Source organism: Miniopterus natalensis, chromosome 3 (genome assembly GCF_054644295.1).
Source record: "Miniopterus natalensis isolate mMinNat1 chromosome 3, mMinNat1.hap1, whole genome shotgun sequence".
Taxonomy (NCBI): domain Eukaryota; kingdom Metazoa; phylum Chordata; class Mammalia; order Chiroptera; family Miniopteridae; genus Miniopterus; species Miniopterus natalensis.
Window position 1 is genome coordinate 99,192,002 of NC_142083.1, and position 17,756 is coordinate 99,209,757.

General features: G+C 47.1%; 1 protein-coding gene across 2 annotated transcripts; it reads left to right on the top strand.

Moving 5' to 3' along the window:
- The first annotated feature begins 316 nt into the window (after positions 1–316).
- On the top strand, positions 317–17,553 carry LYRM1 (LYR motif containing 1). Of its 2 annotated transcripts, none has more exons than XM_087815822.1 (4): positions 317–471; positions 12,292–12,529; positions 15,823–15,915; positions 16,908–17,553. In XM_087815822.1, exons 2-4 carry the CDS (start codon positions 12,371–12,373, stop codon positions 17,022–17,024), a joined length of 369 nt encoding a protein of 122 aa, XP_087671948.1. In that variant the 5' UTR covers positions 317–471; positions 12,292–12,370; the 3' UTR covers positions 17,025–17,553. The 2 variants fall into 2 exon arrangements, with proteins under 2 accessions (XP_087671948.1, XP_016078219.1); XM_016222733.2 differs by lacking the exon at positions 317–471 and adding an exon at positions 923–1,022.
- The last annotated feature ends 203 nt before the right edge of the window (positions 17,554–17,756 follow it).

A 17,756-nucleotide genomic window follows, 5' to 3' on the forward strand; every position in this document is an offset into this window, starting at 1 on the left:
CGCCTCCCGCAGCATCACTTCCGGTAACCCCGCGGCCGCGGCCCCCAGAGGGAGAACAGAAGGGGGCGGGAGGAATGGGTGGGAGAGTGCGTCGTGACGTACGCAGAGACGTACGAAGCCGTCGCCGAGTGAGGGCAAAGATCTGGCGAAGTTGGACTGAACCATTTGGGGGCTGGGAGGGGGGAGGACAGCGAAAGGGGTAGAGGGGAAAGAGGGAGAGGACGCAGTTGGCCATACCGTTGGGTCCACGGAGGAGGGTGGGCTAGGGTCTGAGGTTTAAGCGAGGCTCGAGACCACCCCAGGCCCGGGGCAGTTCTCCCACAGACGTCCGCGCGTGGTTCGGCCCGGCCGGCCCACTGGACCTGCCCGATTCCGCCGGCCCGGGCTCCGCGGGGCTCCCGGCGTCGCCGCCTCGCAGCGGGCTGGGCGCCGCGGCGCTTCCGTGGGTGGGGAAGGCAGGACTGACGCGGAGTGAGTGCCGGGACCGAGGCGCGGGCTCCTGGCGCGGAGACTGCGGGCCGGGGTTGGCGCCCCTGGGGCAGGGGTGGGGTGGGGGTGAGGGGTGCGGCGTTGCTAGGAGACGCGCCTGTGTGACCCCAGCTTGCGAGGGCGGCTCCAGGTCGCGCCTCTGGCCTCGGGAACCCGCTCAGGCCGGCGGCCCGAGGGCCGGGAAGGGGAGGCCTGGCCTGGGCACGCTGGGACGCCGGTCTGCAGCCCTCGGGGGGCCATCCTGAACCCTTTGGGTCCCCGAGTGTAAATGGGAGATTAGTAGGGTCAGTCCCGGGGCGCGATCGTCTAGCCTGGGAAAGTTGACCCAAACGAAGCCCCGTTCGGGATACGGGACTTCCTAGGATAGTGACCCGGCGTCGTAATCCCCTCGGTCCCCGGAAGGAGGCTTTGCTCCGCGACCCTCTATTCGAGTCCAGGAGAAAGTTAAGAAGTAGATCAGTAAGGAAGATGCCAGCCAGTGGGAAACGCCCCCGAAGGCGGTAACGAGATAGGGGAGCGCCGCTCTAAGTCGGGTGAGATGTTCCGGGGAGGCCGGGTATTGCGGGGACCCCAGAAAAGAGGGCACTGGCTAAAGAGCTTTCCAGGGGAGAGGAAAAGCCGAAGGGTCCGAGGCAGGAAGCGCGGGGCCGGGAGCTGGAACGGGAAGGACGTGGGCCCGAGCGGCCCGAGACGGCCGGTGGCGGGGCCTGGGCGCAGCCCTGAGCCCGCCGCGAGGGTCTGCGTGCCGCGTGCCGCACGGTTTAGGAAGGGAAGTGACATGATCTGACTTACATTTTAAAAAAAGAAATCTCGTGGCTGCCGCATAGAGCGGGATGGAAGTTGTCAGACCTGTTAGGAGGCTGCTGCAGTAGCCAAGGGAGAGGTGAAGGCTGCGTTGTTCTTTGCAGTGGAAATGGAGAGAATTAAATTCAGGGTGCCTTTTGTTTTGTCGTGTGTGCGTTTTAATAAGAGAACATTTATTTAAAAAGTTACAGAGGCAGCCCGGCCGGGCGTGGCTCAGCGGTTGAGCGTCGACCTAAGATCCAGGCGATGGGGGTTCGATTCCCGGTCAGGGCACATGCCCGGGCTGCGGGCTCCATCCCCAGTGGGGGGCGTGCAGGAGGCAGCGGATCAATGACTCTCATCATTGATGTTTCTATCTCTCTCTTTCCGTCTCCTTTCCTCTCTCTGAAATCATTAAAGGTATATTAAAAAAAAAAAAAGTTACAGAGGCAAAAGAAGGGCCCTTGGAGCTTCCCAGAGAGAATGGCAAGGGTACCCCTCTTGTGGGGTGAGAGTTGGGGGAGACTTGGAACAGGGGCAGGGGGAAGGCCCCTGTGTGCTCCTGGGGGGAGAGCTCGCCCCAGGTGTGTTTGGGAAGCATACGGGAGAGGGAGCAGCCAAGGATGGCCCCTAAGGGAAAACCGTGGATGGACATACTGGGAGTTCTGTGAACATACTAGGTTTGGTCAGTATTTACCAGATGTTGGGAAGCTGGATTTGCAAGTCAGGGGAAGAGCCATAGAGATAATAAATATAGGTAAGGATTTATTTCTGGATCACCTAGGCCCCTAAACTCCTAGGGCTCTTCACCCAGAGGAGAAGCCTGAAAAGGAAACTCTTGACACAGACAAGTCCTCAAAGATAAAAGGAGGCCCCCTTAATATCCTGGAATAATGGACCACACCCTCATAGTCAGTGAGACTCATCCACCCACTAACCAGCTTCTACTCATCCCTTAGGCCTGGCTCAGTCTTTTCCCTCCCTCCCCTGGCAGCAGTGCTTTTGGACTCGCGTCCATGTGATTTGTGTCCATTATAGCAAGCCTGACTTTGCTTGTTGTTTATATGTCTGTCTCCCCCACAGACTATTTCTGTGTGTCCTGATGGCTCCTATTGGAGAGCCTTATCCATAGGGTTCAACATGTGGTTATAGCTATGTAGGAACAGTGTTCATAAGGTACCAGTCATGGACTTCAGTGTTACCGGAAAGGGGACCTGGCCCTTGGTGGGTCTGCCTAGGGCCAGCAGGTAGTGTGCGGGCTCTTGACTTCGTGCAGGAAAAATTTCACAACAGGAGTCCAGATGACTGGGCAGGAACATTTACTAAAGCTGGGGACAGTAAAACAAGAAAGGGCTTAGCATAGAAGAAACAACAGGAGAGCCTAGGCTGGGCTGCCCTGGCTCTCTGGGAAGCCAGAGAAAAGGAGGCCTTGGGGTCAGGATCCGGAGACTAGCCTGCAATGCGCTGCCACTGCCCATTGCTGCCCTGGCTGCAAGTCTGGTGGGGTCCTGTAGAGTTTAGTAGGGTTTAGGAGTTGCGTGCCTGTAGGGGAAGAAAAGGGAAAAGGGAATGGGGAGGGAGGGGGGAGGACAGGTGCTCCCCAGAGGGAGATCACGCTCTGGTCCTTTGTCTTGAGGCTTTTATTTCTCTCTTGTAGGTGGGAATTTTAGAGGAAGTCTCAGGGGAGGGTTTTAGCACAATATTCATCGGTTTTCTAGGTGTGCTCCTCCAGGGCAGTGGCCTCCACTGATTGGTTAGTGCCGGGGCAGGGGGTCCTTATTCATTGCAGCTGGTTCTGGTGTCACCAACCTGGTTTTGCTGCTTTTCTGGGCCTGGAGCTGAAATATAACTAAGGCCTCCATGTTATTTCTAGGGAAGTGACCTTCTGTAATCTGCTGTAAATTGCTGTCAGTTTGTTCAGCTAGCTATCTCAGTCTTCCTATTCCACCTGTCATGGCTTGCCTGTCTCATTCAACAGCTTTTGACAAAGGGGCTTTTGTCCCTGCTGCTGCCGCCACTGCCACCACAATCTAGATGTGGTCAATCTCATAAAATCGAGAAAGAGTATCAGAAGAAGAATCAGAAGGCCTGGGTTCCAGTCTTGGATCTGCTGCTGACATCCAAGGAAGAAAACCTGAGATGGCCCGCAGAGTGGCCTTGGATGAGGTTCTTTTCTTTGAGCAGAAGAGGTTGCCCTAGATAGAGGTTGCAAACTGGCAAGACAGATATTGCCTGCAAACATATTTTTCAGCCCACAAAATGATTTAAATTATTTTTTAAATTTACTTGCCAACATTTAAAAATTGGGCATCCAGAGCATTTGAGGTCTTGCTCCCGAACATGTCGTCAGTTTGGCTCAAATAAACTCATAAAAATTTTTAAAAAATAAATAAAACCTGGGCATCAAAATGTGGATTTTCAGCTTCATTTGAAAAATGAGACAATCTGGGTACACCAGGCCGAGGTTTCTACACAGCAGCAGTAACCTGGAGCCAAGGAGCTGCTTCCCTCTTTGTATGTGGCTCAGTGCTCAAGGCTGTCTAAAATCTCTCCCCTCCACTACCTACCTGACCCCTGTGGGCACTGGATTTGTGGTTCTTGGTCTAGAGCTGTACTTTCCATATATAGCCACTAGCTATATGTAGCTATTTAAATTTAAGAAAAATAAAATTTAAAACTCAGTTCCTCCAGTGCACTAACCATATTTCAAGTGCCCAGTAGCTTCATGTGGCCAGTGGAATATTTCCATCACTGAAGATGGAGCTTGAAGGTACTGTGCATGCTAATCATTTCACACAGGTGGAAATGGATAATCATTGTTCCTACTCTCAAAGGGACTTTGTGTAGTAAAGAACTCCATGCCTCTGTAGATGAGCAAAGCTGCTTCTTCGATGGTTATTTATTTGATAGTTGGAGAGTACTTGGAAACTACTGTGAAAGGCAAGGACCCCTGCACACAGTGATGTTATTCATCAGATGGCTGGATCATGCGTCAGGTGCTAGAAAACTCCAGCTATATCTAATGTTACAACCAAAGTCCTCTTGTCAGTTTCCTAAGCCAGTTCCTTAGGAATAATCAGAAAGGAGGGATCTAAATGTTAGTTTAAGTGTTTTGTCTTCTTTGACTTCCTAATTCCTATGATGGGTTGAAATCCTGGGTAGCTGTGAATGAATGGCTCTGGTTGATCTTTAGCACAGACCTAGTTTTCATTTATTTCCAGTATGCACACACACGTGTGCGCCTCTAGCACCGACTCCTACTTGTGGTAACTGGTTCCCAACCCCTTACCTTATCTTCATCCCAAAGTATGCAGATAAGGAACCAGATACTTCCATTTCTTTTGACTTAATGGCAGAAAGTTGGTTTTCATTTAGAATTGCTGTCCCCAAGGGGAATAACAGCTGTAAATGTCCCAGTTACAGTAGCCTGATTAGAGTCCCCTTACCAGTGCAGTCTTGTGTGTTCCCTGTGCGGGTATATTTAGAATGAGTGTACTTAACCCATAACATCTTGTTTGGGAAAGTTGAAGTCTTTCAGACATCAGTAGTTTTGATTTTTCCCTATGTTTTGAAGATTTCCCATATAAATTCCTTTTTCTTTAGGTAAAATTTAATCATGATGTGCCCTCTCTATTCCCCGCCCCCTGTCTGACACACTATATTGTCACTTTCTGTGTAAAAAGATACTGTTCAGAAAGTCAGTGTGGTGTGATGACGTATGCCCCACAGGCATATCCTGAGATTTGCAGAACTGTGTGGCAATACACTTCCCTTTTTGGGTTCTAGTAACTCAGAACTGAACCCAGGACAGGAAGCAAGTCCATGGGGTGTGTGCGTTGGCTGATTGATGGAGGGGAGGAAGGACAGGAGTGAGGGGCACAGTTTAGCTCTAAGGTTATTGGACTTGAGCAAGGATGAGACTGTATAGGATACGGGTGTGTGCCAGAACATAGGGAGTGTAGGGGATCTAGGAAAAAGTGCACTGAAGGACAAGCAAGGAGTAAGAGATGAAGGAAGAAAATAGGAAGGGAAGCCCGATCATGCCTTGGGTGTTGGTATCTGCATTATATTTTCAGTGAGAAGTATGCTCTGTGGTCTGCAGTGCCTCCAGCTGGGTTGTTTGCTCACACTGAAGAACAGTAACCCTTTACTGTGCAGGGTTATTAATGGTCCAGGGAAACAGCTTTAGGAAAGTCCATTACTACCACAGAGCAATACATCTGCCTACAGTCTACCCATTTCTTTTCCCCCCTCTACAGACAAAAGTTAACATAGATGAAAGAGACCCTCGTTTCCTCTTGTTCAGGTAACATTTGCCTTTGTTAACTCTCTGTGCTAGGCGATTTGCATGGATTATCTAATGAATGATTCTTACAACTCTTAAGAAGTTTCGCTTGTTGCCCCATTTTACAGTTTAATTGAGGCTCTGGAAGACCTGCCCAGTGTAGTGAAGTCAGGATTCAAACCCAGGTTCTACCACTGCAGAGCCCATTAGTTCGTTGTTTGTGTTATATCTCCTTGTCCATACATATATGGAAAAACTGTCTGAAACAGGCAGCCATTCTCTGTTCTGCTATCAGGGCCAGTTTGCTTTGGCATTAAAAGAGCATTTCAGTTCCCCAGAGATTCACCAGAGACAAAACTTAAAGTGAAAATGTCTGGGTTACTTTAGACTCCTGATCTCTTGGGTCAGTGAGCCCTATTCCCCAAAGGGATTGTTTTTCAAAAAACAAAAATTATCACAACGCCATTTTCCTATATGTTTGGTTCTGAGCTTCAGTGAACCCTAACTGGCCTCAGATGAGCAGAAGAGGGAGGTTTCCCTTCTAGCCGTGTATCTTCTGTCATGGGTGGAACTGATGAGGCCTCCCTCACAACTACACTGAGTCTTCAGTCCTCTGTCCTGACACCCGTAGCACCGCCCTCAAACATCATTGTGAGAGTTAATTAGCACTTTAAATGCTCAGGGCCTTCCGCTGGAAAGCCTGGGCCGTGTACCGGAAGGTGAGAATGGGCAGCAGGGGTCACTGTTCCGTGTGTGCCGTTTATTCTTCTGACACTCATACAGGGTGTGGCAAAAGTAGGTTTACCGTTGTGAGTAGATGAAGCAGTTTGTTCATGTGTTATTATTTATTAATTACTGTATTCTTTTCCATAACAACATCTGTAAATCTACTTTTGCCCCACCCCCTACTTTAAGCGCCAACTATGTGCATGGCCTAGGAGTGTAACGAATGAAACAGTCCCAGGCCTCTTCCCTCTCCCCCTACAAAACACACAGTAGAGGAAGAAAGAAAATTACAGTGGACTAGGATGAACGCTATGATGGGGAGCGTGTGGAGATGCCAGAGGCAGGCACGGCAGGGACGCTGACCCAGTCTCAGCGTGAACAAGGCACCCATTAAAAGTGACAGGGGCCAAAGGGTGAGAATCAGCAGCTAGGCATAGAAGTAGAAAGAGTTGGGACCTTCATTTGGCAAAAAGTCCCAGATCTAAGGACTTAGGGCCGCAGGACCCGGGACTAGCCACCACTGGTGCACAGTGAGCACATAAGACTGATTTTGTTTGGATAGATTTCACAATCTCCATCTTCTGCCCACCCCTCAAAATCATAAAGTACTTGGGAGAGAAATTTGACTACATTAGTCATGATGAGAAAAAAAATCCACGAGGGGCAGATCTTGAAAGAATGGAAAGACCTTTTTCCTTCCACCTGGGGCTTGAAGGCAAGTACTTCTGGAACTTGCCTTTACTGTCCCGTGTTTGTACTGCAGCACTTTCTCTTCAGTAGAAGGCAAAGCCTCGTGAGAGTTAAAAGTGTGGAATTTTGACATTCTTGAGACCAGAGTCATGCTTCTATAAATTTCATCAGGAGAAAGGGAATTTTCATCTCTGCTCTTAAATTCCCAATATTCATGCTGTAAGGTCTTTCCAAAGGTGGGGGAAAGGGCGAAGTGGCAAATCTCCTCTAGGCCTCCTGTAAAACTAGATCTGGACACGCCCAGTGCCTAGATGTGCTGGATAAAGGGCGTTCCTGCAGTCTGTGAAAGGGTGCTCCAAAAAACCTGAGAGTACTATGAGTAGGTGTGTGCTGGGTGGGGTGGGGTGGGTGGGATGGCTAGAGACAATAGGCATTCTAAGTGGATGGCTCAGCCAGGGTGAACACCTAGGCTTGACACAGCAGGTATCTTAGAGCAGCAGCTCCCAAATTCTTCTTTTTCAGAGTCCACTTACAATTTTTACTATTACTTACCTATATATTAAACTAGCTTAAAATATTTTGTAATACATTTGTTTAAAGGAAGCTGTCTCACTACAAAATTGAAATTATTTTAAATCATGGTTTGGTGGGCTATTAAAACACATTAAAAGAATCACAGTAAAAAATATTTGTATTGTGCATCAAAAAATCACCTCCCCAAGCAATCTTTGGGACACCTGCTGTACAGGAAACTTCTCCTGACTATGACCAGAGGCCAGATGCACTAGCGGCAAGCCTTGTCAGCCTGTTCTTTCTGGCACAAGCTGCACACAGTAGGTGCTTAGTAACGATTTTAGCTTGGGACTGTATACATGGGGTACGATTTTAAGAAAATAGGCCCCTTTCCAGTCATTTTCTTCCATTCATACTTTATATCTCTTATCTTTTCTCATTCTGGGATTGTGGGGTTAAGGAGGTGAAAAGAAGCAGAGGTTAAAGAAGTGTCAATCTCTGATTGAAAGTTTAAATATTTTTACTGTAAAAATTCTGTAAGAATAGACTTACAGGCAGTTGATACTGCAGTTCAGTTGTGGTCCTCTAAACAACTTCATGTTTCTAATGTCACTTGGAAAATCCTAGCAGACCCCCATAACATCAGATCAACCCCTGAAGCTAGCGAGGAAGGAAAAGGGCTACCTTGGTTCTGCGTAAGTAATGAGAGGTCATCAGTGGTTTGAGGAGTAAATGTTGGTTTCAAGCCATTAAATCCATAGGAAGGAAGACTCCTAGGGAAAAGGCACTAAACAAATTGCTTCCTAGGAGCAGAGACAAATCTAACCCAAAAGAAAAAGAACTTTTTAAATTTTTTTATATATGGCTGATTTTGTTTCTAAAATCGCAAGCTTTCCGTGACATGAGATTTTCATTTATTCAACAGACATTTGTTGACTACCGATTATGCACCTTGCTGAGTGCTCAGAATTCAGCAGTAAATAAGATGGATGTGGTTACCGTCCCCATAAAGGTTAGAGTCTGTGGGGGAAGACAGGCATTAACAGACCATTTCTTGAGTGATCAGTACTACAAAGAAGAAATACAAGGGGCAAAGGCCCTGTTTAACAGAGAGACCTGCCTTGGGGTATATGATGAGGCAGACGGGGGAGGGGAGAAGGGTCATCGGAGACATCCATGTTTTCACTGAGAACTGAGGGGTGATTAGGGGTTGGTCAGGTACATGGAGGGGGGTCAGAGGAGAGCCTTCTAGGAAGAGATAACAGATAGGTACGTACCCCTAAGGTAAGATTTCCTCAAAAAACTGAAAAGATTCTAATAAGGAAAGGACAAAAGAAGCATTTTTTTCTTGCCTTTTCGCACAAGAGTTAGAAGGAAGTGGTAGGCCAGACTTATAAATAGGACCCCACAGGCAAACCTCTTTAGACCCTTCTCTCTGGAAATCTTCACAATTTGTAACCACACAGAAACTCTGTTTCTTTTTTTCCGTCCTCACCTGAGGATATGTTTTTTATTGATTTGAGAGAGAGAGGGAGGGAGGAAGAGGAACATCGACGTGAGAGAGAAATACTGATTGGTTACCTCCCATGCGCGCCCCTACTAGGGATCGAACCCGCAATCTAGGTATGTGCCCTAACTGGGAAGTGAGCCCACAACCTTTTTGGTGTTTGAGATGACACTCCAACCAACTGAGCCGCCCAGAAACTCCATTTCTTTAACACAGTCCTGTTTATCCATTCCTTTCCGTGCTCGTTAAGCCCTTAGGACTGTCTGGTATCAAACAGTCTGAAGAAAAAAGCCTGGTCTGTTGAATACAGAATATCGGTCAAGCTATAGATAACACCTGACTGCAGATGTTTTCAGCCCCAGGCCCATGAAAGCAGAAGGACCCTAGGGACCACACTCTCATGAAACCTGCAGAATGATGCCATGGCTGACATCGGGACCTGGTGCAATGATCAAGTACTCCCTACCCCGGCCCCAACTCCTTTAGCCACCGTGATTAATGATTTTTCCCCATATAACCCATCCCCGGGAAGCCATCGGGAAGCCAGGTCTTTTAGCATCAGTTTACATGTGATCACAGGCTTGGCACCATTTCCTCACTAATAAACCTCTACTTTCTTGCTGCAACTCCTGTTCCCATTTGATTGGGCTTCAATGCATGTAGATGAATGAACCCCTTTAGTCCAGTAACAGATTTAGGTTTTCTGGATCAGCTGATGTTGGAGAGGGAGATATCACTTATCTCCCTTTCAGGATTAGTTTTCCAAATACTTAAACATTAATTAAAGTGTTCTGAAAATAGGCCTATTAAGTACCAGTTGTTAGTTCTGCTTGTTACCTTGAGTTCCCTGATTACAGATTCTGGTGTATGATCAGTTACAGTTTGGAGCTGAGGTTCTTAGAGAGAAGGAAACTAACTAAAGCCACACTTAGCAGAAGATCGCTGCTGTTCTAATGTGCCAGACCTTCGCTTTCCTCCAGTGTCTGCAGTCAGGGCCGTCCCCGTGGTAGCGACAGGGAAGTGAGGCGGTCTTTGAAAGAAGTGAGTTCAGAGGCCCTGCCTCTCACAGGAACTGACTCAGAGATTTTCTGTGAAACCATGGGATTTTAGGAAGAGCCAGAACTCAGAAACCCTTTCCTTTGAGCGGGAAAAATGTCATTTCATCTGGGTTTTTATTAACAACTGGCCACAGAGCATGATGTTCTCTCAGTTTTTATTCATTCTTTTTAAGCATTTTCTCTGACGCATCATGGACATCAGAATTGGTGTTGAATATAACTTTAGTCCTATTAACTTTTGAATTTTAGTGCTTTCAAGTTTTTCATCAAATGGTTAAGCCTTGGTTCATTCCTCATTGCTCAAGAAAAGTCACAGGGTCAGGATAAATAGGACAGACAGTCACATTTGAAAGATTCTCTGTAAGGTGAATTCTTTGCAGGTACTTAGAATTTCTGGATAAACACCACTTCCAGCTCCCGTCTCCATTCTTTAGTTGCTCCAATTCTCATAAATTCATGACTGCCCTAAAGCATGTGTCATCCACCTCTCATGGTCAGAGGTAGGTCATGTGCCCAAAGGGCACTGAGCAGCCTACTTCCTGATCCTGATGAGCCTGTTTGAGGAAAGCCCAGGACTCCTGAGGAGGTGTCCCAGGGCCCGGCTGTGCTGCTCACTCTTCCAGTCTGCCCTCCTGTCTTCTCAGCCTCCCATTTGTTACAGATGGGACAGGATCCACTCTCCAAGTCTGACTAATCAGACTCCTCTAGTAGTGGACCTTTTTTTCTCTCTTTCCTGAATTTAAATTTAATAGTAAAGAAATAGGATGAAGTTTTTGCCTAAGTAAAAGAAAAAGGAAATTCCTAATGTCCGTCAGCAGGAGAGTGCACACGGGATGACTTCATACAGTGGACTGAATTGCAGTAGTGAGAATATATGAACCAGAGCCACATGGAACAACATCAACAAATCTCACAAACTATATACAGTTTTTAAACTTGCTAAGCAATACTATATAATGTTAAATGTAAAGATGTGTGTGAGAAACAAATTCAGGATAGTGTTTCCTTCTAGGAGAGAAGGGGAATTTGGTTTGGAGGTACAGTGGGAGTTGCAACTATATATATAGTTTATTCTTTATGGTTCATTGTGAATATGTGACTGTTAATTATATTACTCTCTATATAATTTTGTATATCTGAAATACTTCATAATAAAAATATAACAGGGATTTAATTTTTAAAAATATAGTTAGCACCCGGCCGGCATGGCTCAGCAGTTGAGCATTGACCTATGATCCAGGAGATCCTGGTTTGATTCCGGGTCAGGGCACATGCCTGGGTTGTGGGCTTGATCCCTAGTGGGGGGGCTTGCAGGAGGCAGCCGATCAATGACTCTCTCATCATTGATGTTTCTCTCTCTCTCCCTCTCCTTGAAATCAATAAAGATACATATTTTTAAAAATACAGTTAGCTTTAGGTAATGCATTTAGGTCAGGTCTTAGCCAAGTCCTCTGAACATAAAATATTGATGTTTCGGAGTAAAAATCCAGAGGGGCCACAAGATCTTCAATTATCATAAATATTTTCAATTCTGATTGCACAGTTCTTATGTGGACAAGGCAGTAGACCAAGAATGTTAAGTATCTTCAACAAGATTATGCTGAACTAAGAGTAGAACTGAGCCTGCAGACACAATTTGTTTGGCCTTCATGGTACTTACATTTTCAAAAGTGATTAGTTAGTGTCTCTTTAGAGACTTCATATTTTAAAAGTCTGGATGACCACCTATTAAGCTATCAGGAAATCTGGCATCCCTAGGCCCTCATTTCTACATGGCAGTGGCTGGCTGGGGCTGAGTAGCAACTATCCCCTTTTAAGGGGGCATGTCCTGTACACTTGGCCACTGTCCCCACCCAGCCAGGTCCCTGCCTGGCTGGCCCTGGAGGAACTTGAGCTTGCATCCCCTGCATTAAATTCAGTTATTCAAAATATGCCTTCTCCTGGGCACTCAGGTCAGTGACATAATTTTACCAGAACACATGCTGAAAGCCTCATTCCTAAGATACTCTGGTAAAGCGTTCTGGTTTAAAGAAGAGTAAATGTGTATTTTGGTCTTGGCATGTTTGTAAGAATGGCTGTCGTGGCAGGTAGCACGGCTGAGCAACCCTCAACCACGTGGTGATGCACAAGGTCAGCAGAGAGAGATGGTTTTCCCACAGCGCCTTTCTAGCAGTGCCACCAAACAGATTGGTTGAGAAAGAGCAATTCTAGTTTAATTAAAGAGTTTGATTTTGTTTTAGGTGCACATCTGCCTGGCTGCCTACTGTCAAGTTGGATTTTTATGCAAATTTTCTCTCTCCTACTTTGGTGGGTCCGAGGATGACGACAGCAACACGACAAGAAGTTCTTGGCCTCTACCGCCGAATTTTCAGGCTTGCGAGGAAATGGCAGGCGGCGTCAGGACAGATGGAAGACACCATTAGAGAAAAACAGTACATATTAAATGAAGCCAGGACGCTGTTCCAGAAAAACAAAAACGTGAGTAGCCTCAGTTGGAGATTTCATGGAGGAGAGCAGCTTCTTGTGTTCATTTATTTCTTTTCTGTCCTAAAATTGGGAGGACTGAGCAGCCACAGTGCAGAGCATGGGCAGGCAGGGGCCAGAGGCGCAGCCTGCTTGGCCTGCGCGGCCACCGGGAGCAGGAGCCCCGCTCGGGTCTCCGCATTTGCTTCAGATCCCAGTCCAGCCGGTAAGTGGCTCAGCATCCTCAGAAGACTCCAGAGCCAGGCCAGCGAAAGCTTCCAGGGGGAGGAGCAGCCCCTCACGTGCTGTGCCTGTTGCAGGCCACTCCCACAGGAGGTGCACAGTTTATTTTTCTTAATTCATAAACTATTCTAAGCTTCCAAGTACAAACCCATTCTGAGGGAAGTGGATAGGACTGAAGCACAGGGTTCCCTTTGTAACTTAGCTCTGAACTGAGCCTCTTTAGCTGGCATAGTGAGTGTGCCCTCTGGGACACAGAACTGGGTACAGTAGTGCTCCCATGAATTTGTCTAATAGTACACACCCACCAGGGGCCAGCCTGGTGCTGGGGATATCACAGTAGTACGTGCCCAGTAAACCCCTGTAGGCTCGCTCGCCTGAGGACTGCCCAGGACCCCTCGGGTTTTCAGGTACGGCAGCAATCAGTCCTCCGCTTGCCTCCGCTTGAATTGGCCCAGTGTGGTGTGAGCCAGAGGGCGCATATGTGCCGGTCACGGTACATACGTGAGATTCTGTTGTGTTGGGAGAGGTGCAAGGGCTTTTCGTTTTGACATATGGGCTTGTTTTACTATGAATTAGAAAGAAAATAGAGTATCAGGTAATTTCACAAATACTGTGCTTAGGAGAGTGCATTTAAAGAAAAAGTTTAATGTTGTTATAGGTGGTGTGTAGATATGGCCAAATCATGCAGGCAGCCTCTGAAAGGTGGCATTTGGCGAACTTTAACCCAGACTTGTTCAGATGGACAGCTGGAGCCCCAGGAGCCCTCAGCCCCCATAACCATGGCTTTATCAGGGGTTTCTTTTCCCCCCATCCCTCGCTGCAGACGGACATAAGTAGTTTCTTATAACCTCACTTGCTGTAAGAGCTTGATAATAACCCAAAGGTATCTCATGAATGGCTCTGAATCTAAGAGACAAGCGGGAAGGAACCTGGGCATGTTCCCAAAGCGGACAGCAAAGCAACAGCTTCTGAGAAGCACAGAGGTCAGAAAGCTGAGCTCTGCCCCAAGGGACTCTGCTGGCTTCTGTGCATCACAATTCCTGGAACTCCCCTCTGCTCCAAGAGGTGCCATAGGACAGAAACGCACTTGGAGTTTCCAGGCCATGCAGCCCAGACTTCCCTGTGGGTGTCATGTGGGGCTGATGCAGTCCCAGCCCTGGCCTTGAGGTCACTTGCAAACTCTTAGCGGAGCTGAGTGTTGACTCACTTGGCATCTTCAGAACAAGAGGCTCTCTCCCCTTCACCACCAAGCTTTCTGTTTTTCAGAATGAACATGTCATTCTTTTACTTGCAACTGAACTGCCACGATTTGACATTTTTGGAATTTCAAAAGCCATTTCTTCCCCTTACTAATGAGCAAGGCAGTTCACAGTTCAAAATGAGAGAGAGGTGAATCATCCTCCCTTGTCTAGACGGCACTTTAAAGTCGGACCAACGTGGGGAGGATGTGAGGAGGCCTCTCAGTGATGTGGGAATATAATTTATTGCCTGTTTGTGGGAATTTAAGCCAATCAGCCTCTTAGATCAGCAGTTTTCAACTAGTGTGCCACAAGAATTTTTATCTATTCTTTTTTTTAATCCTCACCTGAGGGTATATTTTTGTTGATTTTTAGAGAGAGAGGGAGAGAGAGAAACATTGATGTGAGAGAGAAACATCGATCAGGTGCCTTCCCATACCCACCCGAAGCCCTCAACCTAGTTTTGTGCCCTAACCGGGAATCAAACCTGTAACCTTTTGGTGCACAGGGTGACACTCCAACCGAGTCACCCGGCCAGGGCTGCAAGAATTTTTAAAACATGCAATACCTGACTATTTAGTCAGGGGCATTGACCTCTTTTCCCTAAGATTGTCAAATAAAACAAAATTAGCCATCAGTATGAATGAATCAAAATTATACCTATTTTTTGTCAGATTGGCAAAAAATATATTTTTGGGGATGCTGCAGAATTTTAATAATTAGTTTATGTGTGCCAGGAGATGAAAAAGGTTGAAGATTGCTGTCTTAGAGGGTATTTGAATCTAGAGGGAATATCTGTGAGAATTAAAGATGCATGAATATATACCCTTTGACCCACAATTCTTTCTCTAGGAAATTATCTTTTAGATATATTTACATACAAGCCCAAAAAGTTTAGAGGAATTCATAACAGATTTGTTCATAATGGCAAAGATTGGAGATAACCTAAATGTCCATCAGAATATTGGTTAAATTATGTTGGAATTTGGTGCAGCTGTTTAAAAAATAGGGCAGTTTTATATGTAAAAATATAGAAGGAGTTTCAATTTATTAGTGGAAAAAGCAAAGTTCAGAACAAAGTGAGCTATCGTTTGTGTAAGAAAAAAACCTTGAGTGGATAAAAAAGCTGTGGGACATTCACACCATGGAGTACTATACAGCTGTAAAGAAGAAGGATCTTGTACCCTTTGCAGCAGCATGGAGGGACCTGGAGAGTATTATGCTAAGTGAAATAAGCCAGTGAGAGAAAGACAAGTGCTGTATGATCGCACTCATATGTGGAAGCTAATGTACAAAATAAGCTGACAAACAAAATGGAACCAGATGCATGAATACATGGAACAGACTGGCCAGTGCCCAAGGGGAGGGAGTTGGGGGTGACTAGATAAAGAAGGTGAGAGAAATAGCTAAAGAACATATATGCATACCCCATGGTCATGGACAGTAATTTGGTAAAGGCCAAGGAGGGGAGAGGCTGGAAGGGTGGAGGTTGGCAAAGGGTGGGGTGGAGGGGACTCCTGCAATAATGTCTATATTAAAATTTTTTAAAATTAAAAAACACACAAAAAGAAAAACCTACATGTATACATGTGTGCTGATATATGCAGAGAATACTGCTGGGAGGACAGACAAAAAACTGCTGGTAATTGTCCTTGGGAGGGGAACTGGGATTTTGTAAGTTTAATCCACAGTAAATTTTATATTACATTGTTTCTGAATTTTTGAATTATCAATATTTAATTTACTGGATGGCAAACCGAAAATATTTCAGAAAACGTGCACCTGTATTCTGTGTAGCATCAGAGACGCCTGTTTCCCTCTCACCAGCTCACGGACGCAGCGCTGGTGAAGCAGTGCATAGACGAGTGCACGGCCAGGATCGAGATGGGGCTGCACTACCAGATTCCCTACCCAAGGCCGGTAAGTGACTGGTTAGCGTGGGGCTCCTACCCTCCACCGAGTGCTTGTCCCGAAGCCCGAGCCATGGAGGAGGCACGTGGGGACAGCCGTGCTCGCGGGCCCCAGCCGCCCAGCCCGGCCCAAGTGCCCGACGCCTGGCTTTCGCTCGTAGGGCTTTCCCCTGTGCGGGAGCGAAAGCCAGCTCACACCCGCATAGCTTTCTCTTTAGCCTTTCACTTTCTATGGAAAGATTTTCTTACTATATGACAGGTTGGATGTTAATAAAAGAATAAAGTTCAAACTTTAAAGGAATGCATAAGGTAGAAAGTGAAATTTGTCAAAAATTCGTACCCTGTGGAAGGGACCCCTGTAGCTGTTGTGTTGACCTTACGAAACTGCCCGTTTTCTACCCGACCTGCAAAACCAATTTTATATTGTATTGGCTCAACCTAAGAGTTTGGTAATGTACCCATGTAGTCTTTTCTTCTACACTCACGTACATACATTTTCTTCCCTTAAAGTGCGCGGCGTCCGGGGCGTACTGTTTATTGCCTCCGTATGTTACCCCGTGGCTTCTGGCCATGTCTGCTCCCTCTGTTTACAGGGTTGCCGTGTGTCCTGTTGTGAGAACGAGCCCCTCCGGTGGGCATGTCGGTGGGTCCCAGTGTGCCACCCGCACGCGTCTCTGCACACGCTCTTCCCTCGCCTTTGCAGTGTCACTTCCCTGCGTGGCCTTGGCCATTTTTCCCCACGCAGGCAACACGCAGATGGGGCCCGAGTGCTGCTTCAGGCAGCTCTGGCTCGGACCCCGCTCCGCCACTTCATGTGTAGCTGTGGGCCTCCACTTTCTCATCTGGAAGTGTGGGCATGGTTCCGTGCGAGGCGACTGTAAGGGTTAAGGTAACGACTCGGTGTAGATTTGGCGCTTAGCAGAGAGCACGGTATCCGGCAAATCCTCGGTCAGCGCACGCTGCCGGGGACTGCTGCTTAATGTTACCCTTCCTCTTCCTCAGGTTCATCTGCCTCCGATGGGCCTTGCCCCGCTGCGGGGCCGGGGTCTGCGGGGCCAGGACAAACTGAGGAAACTTTCCAAACCGGTGTATCTCAAGTCCCATGATGAGATTTCCTAATCCAGAAGAAAGCGCATTTCTCAGATGGCCAACTACGTCCTGAATGTAAACCAGACGGGAAAAAATTCAAATATCTCCTTAAAAACCTCCAAAACATTGGGCCTCACCGCATGATGTGTGCTCAGTTTGTCGGGGCCTTGCTGTCTGAGGGGACTCTAGTCCTAGAGTCACAGACCCCTCATCCTCCCTGAAGCATCATTTGGAAACGACTAAGGCCTGTGGGAGGAAGACTGAAGAATGACAGAGCTGCTCGTGGAAATGCCATCACCTGGCGTGTCAGCTGACAAATCACCCAGCTGCTGGGAGTTCTCATGGCTGCTATCAAACAATATACCTCTCAGAATATTTTTAGGCTTTCTTTTTAAGTTATAAATCTGTTTAAAAGTGGCCTTTTTTAACTTATATGCATAAATGCATAACCCATGGACACAATGGTGTGGGGAAGGCCTGGAGGTGGAGTGAAGGGGGTCAGTGGGGGGAAAAGGGGGACTGTAATACTTTCCACAATAAAGATAAAATTAAAAATATATATATATTAAAGTGGTCTTTTTTTTTTGCTCTGGCCAGGGTGGTTCGTTGGTTGGGTGTCATCCCGTGCACTGAAATTTTGCCGATTCTCAGGCACGGCACATGCCCAGGTTGCTGGCATGATCCCCAGTAGGTGGCGTGCAGAAGGTGGCCAGTCAGTCTTTTCGTTTTCACATCGATGTTTCTCTCTCTCTCCCCCTCCCC

What these genes read in the sequence shown, in the direction of transcription:
- LYRM1 (XM_087815822.1), top strand. Translation starts at nt 12,371, where the DNA reads ATGACGACAGCAACACGACAAGAAGTTCTTGGCCTCTACCGCCGAATT. An exon ending in TGTTCCAGAAAAACAAAAAC is followed by an intron (nt 12,530 to 15,822) that starts GTGAGTAGCCTC and finishes CCCTCTCACCAG; the next exon opens with CTCACGGACGCAGCGCTGGT. An exon ending in AGATTCCCTACCCAAGGCCG is followed by an intron (nt 15,916 to 16,907) that starts GTAAGTGACTGG and finishes CCTCTTCCTCAG; the next exon opens with GTTCATCTGCCTCCGATGGG.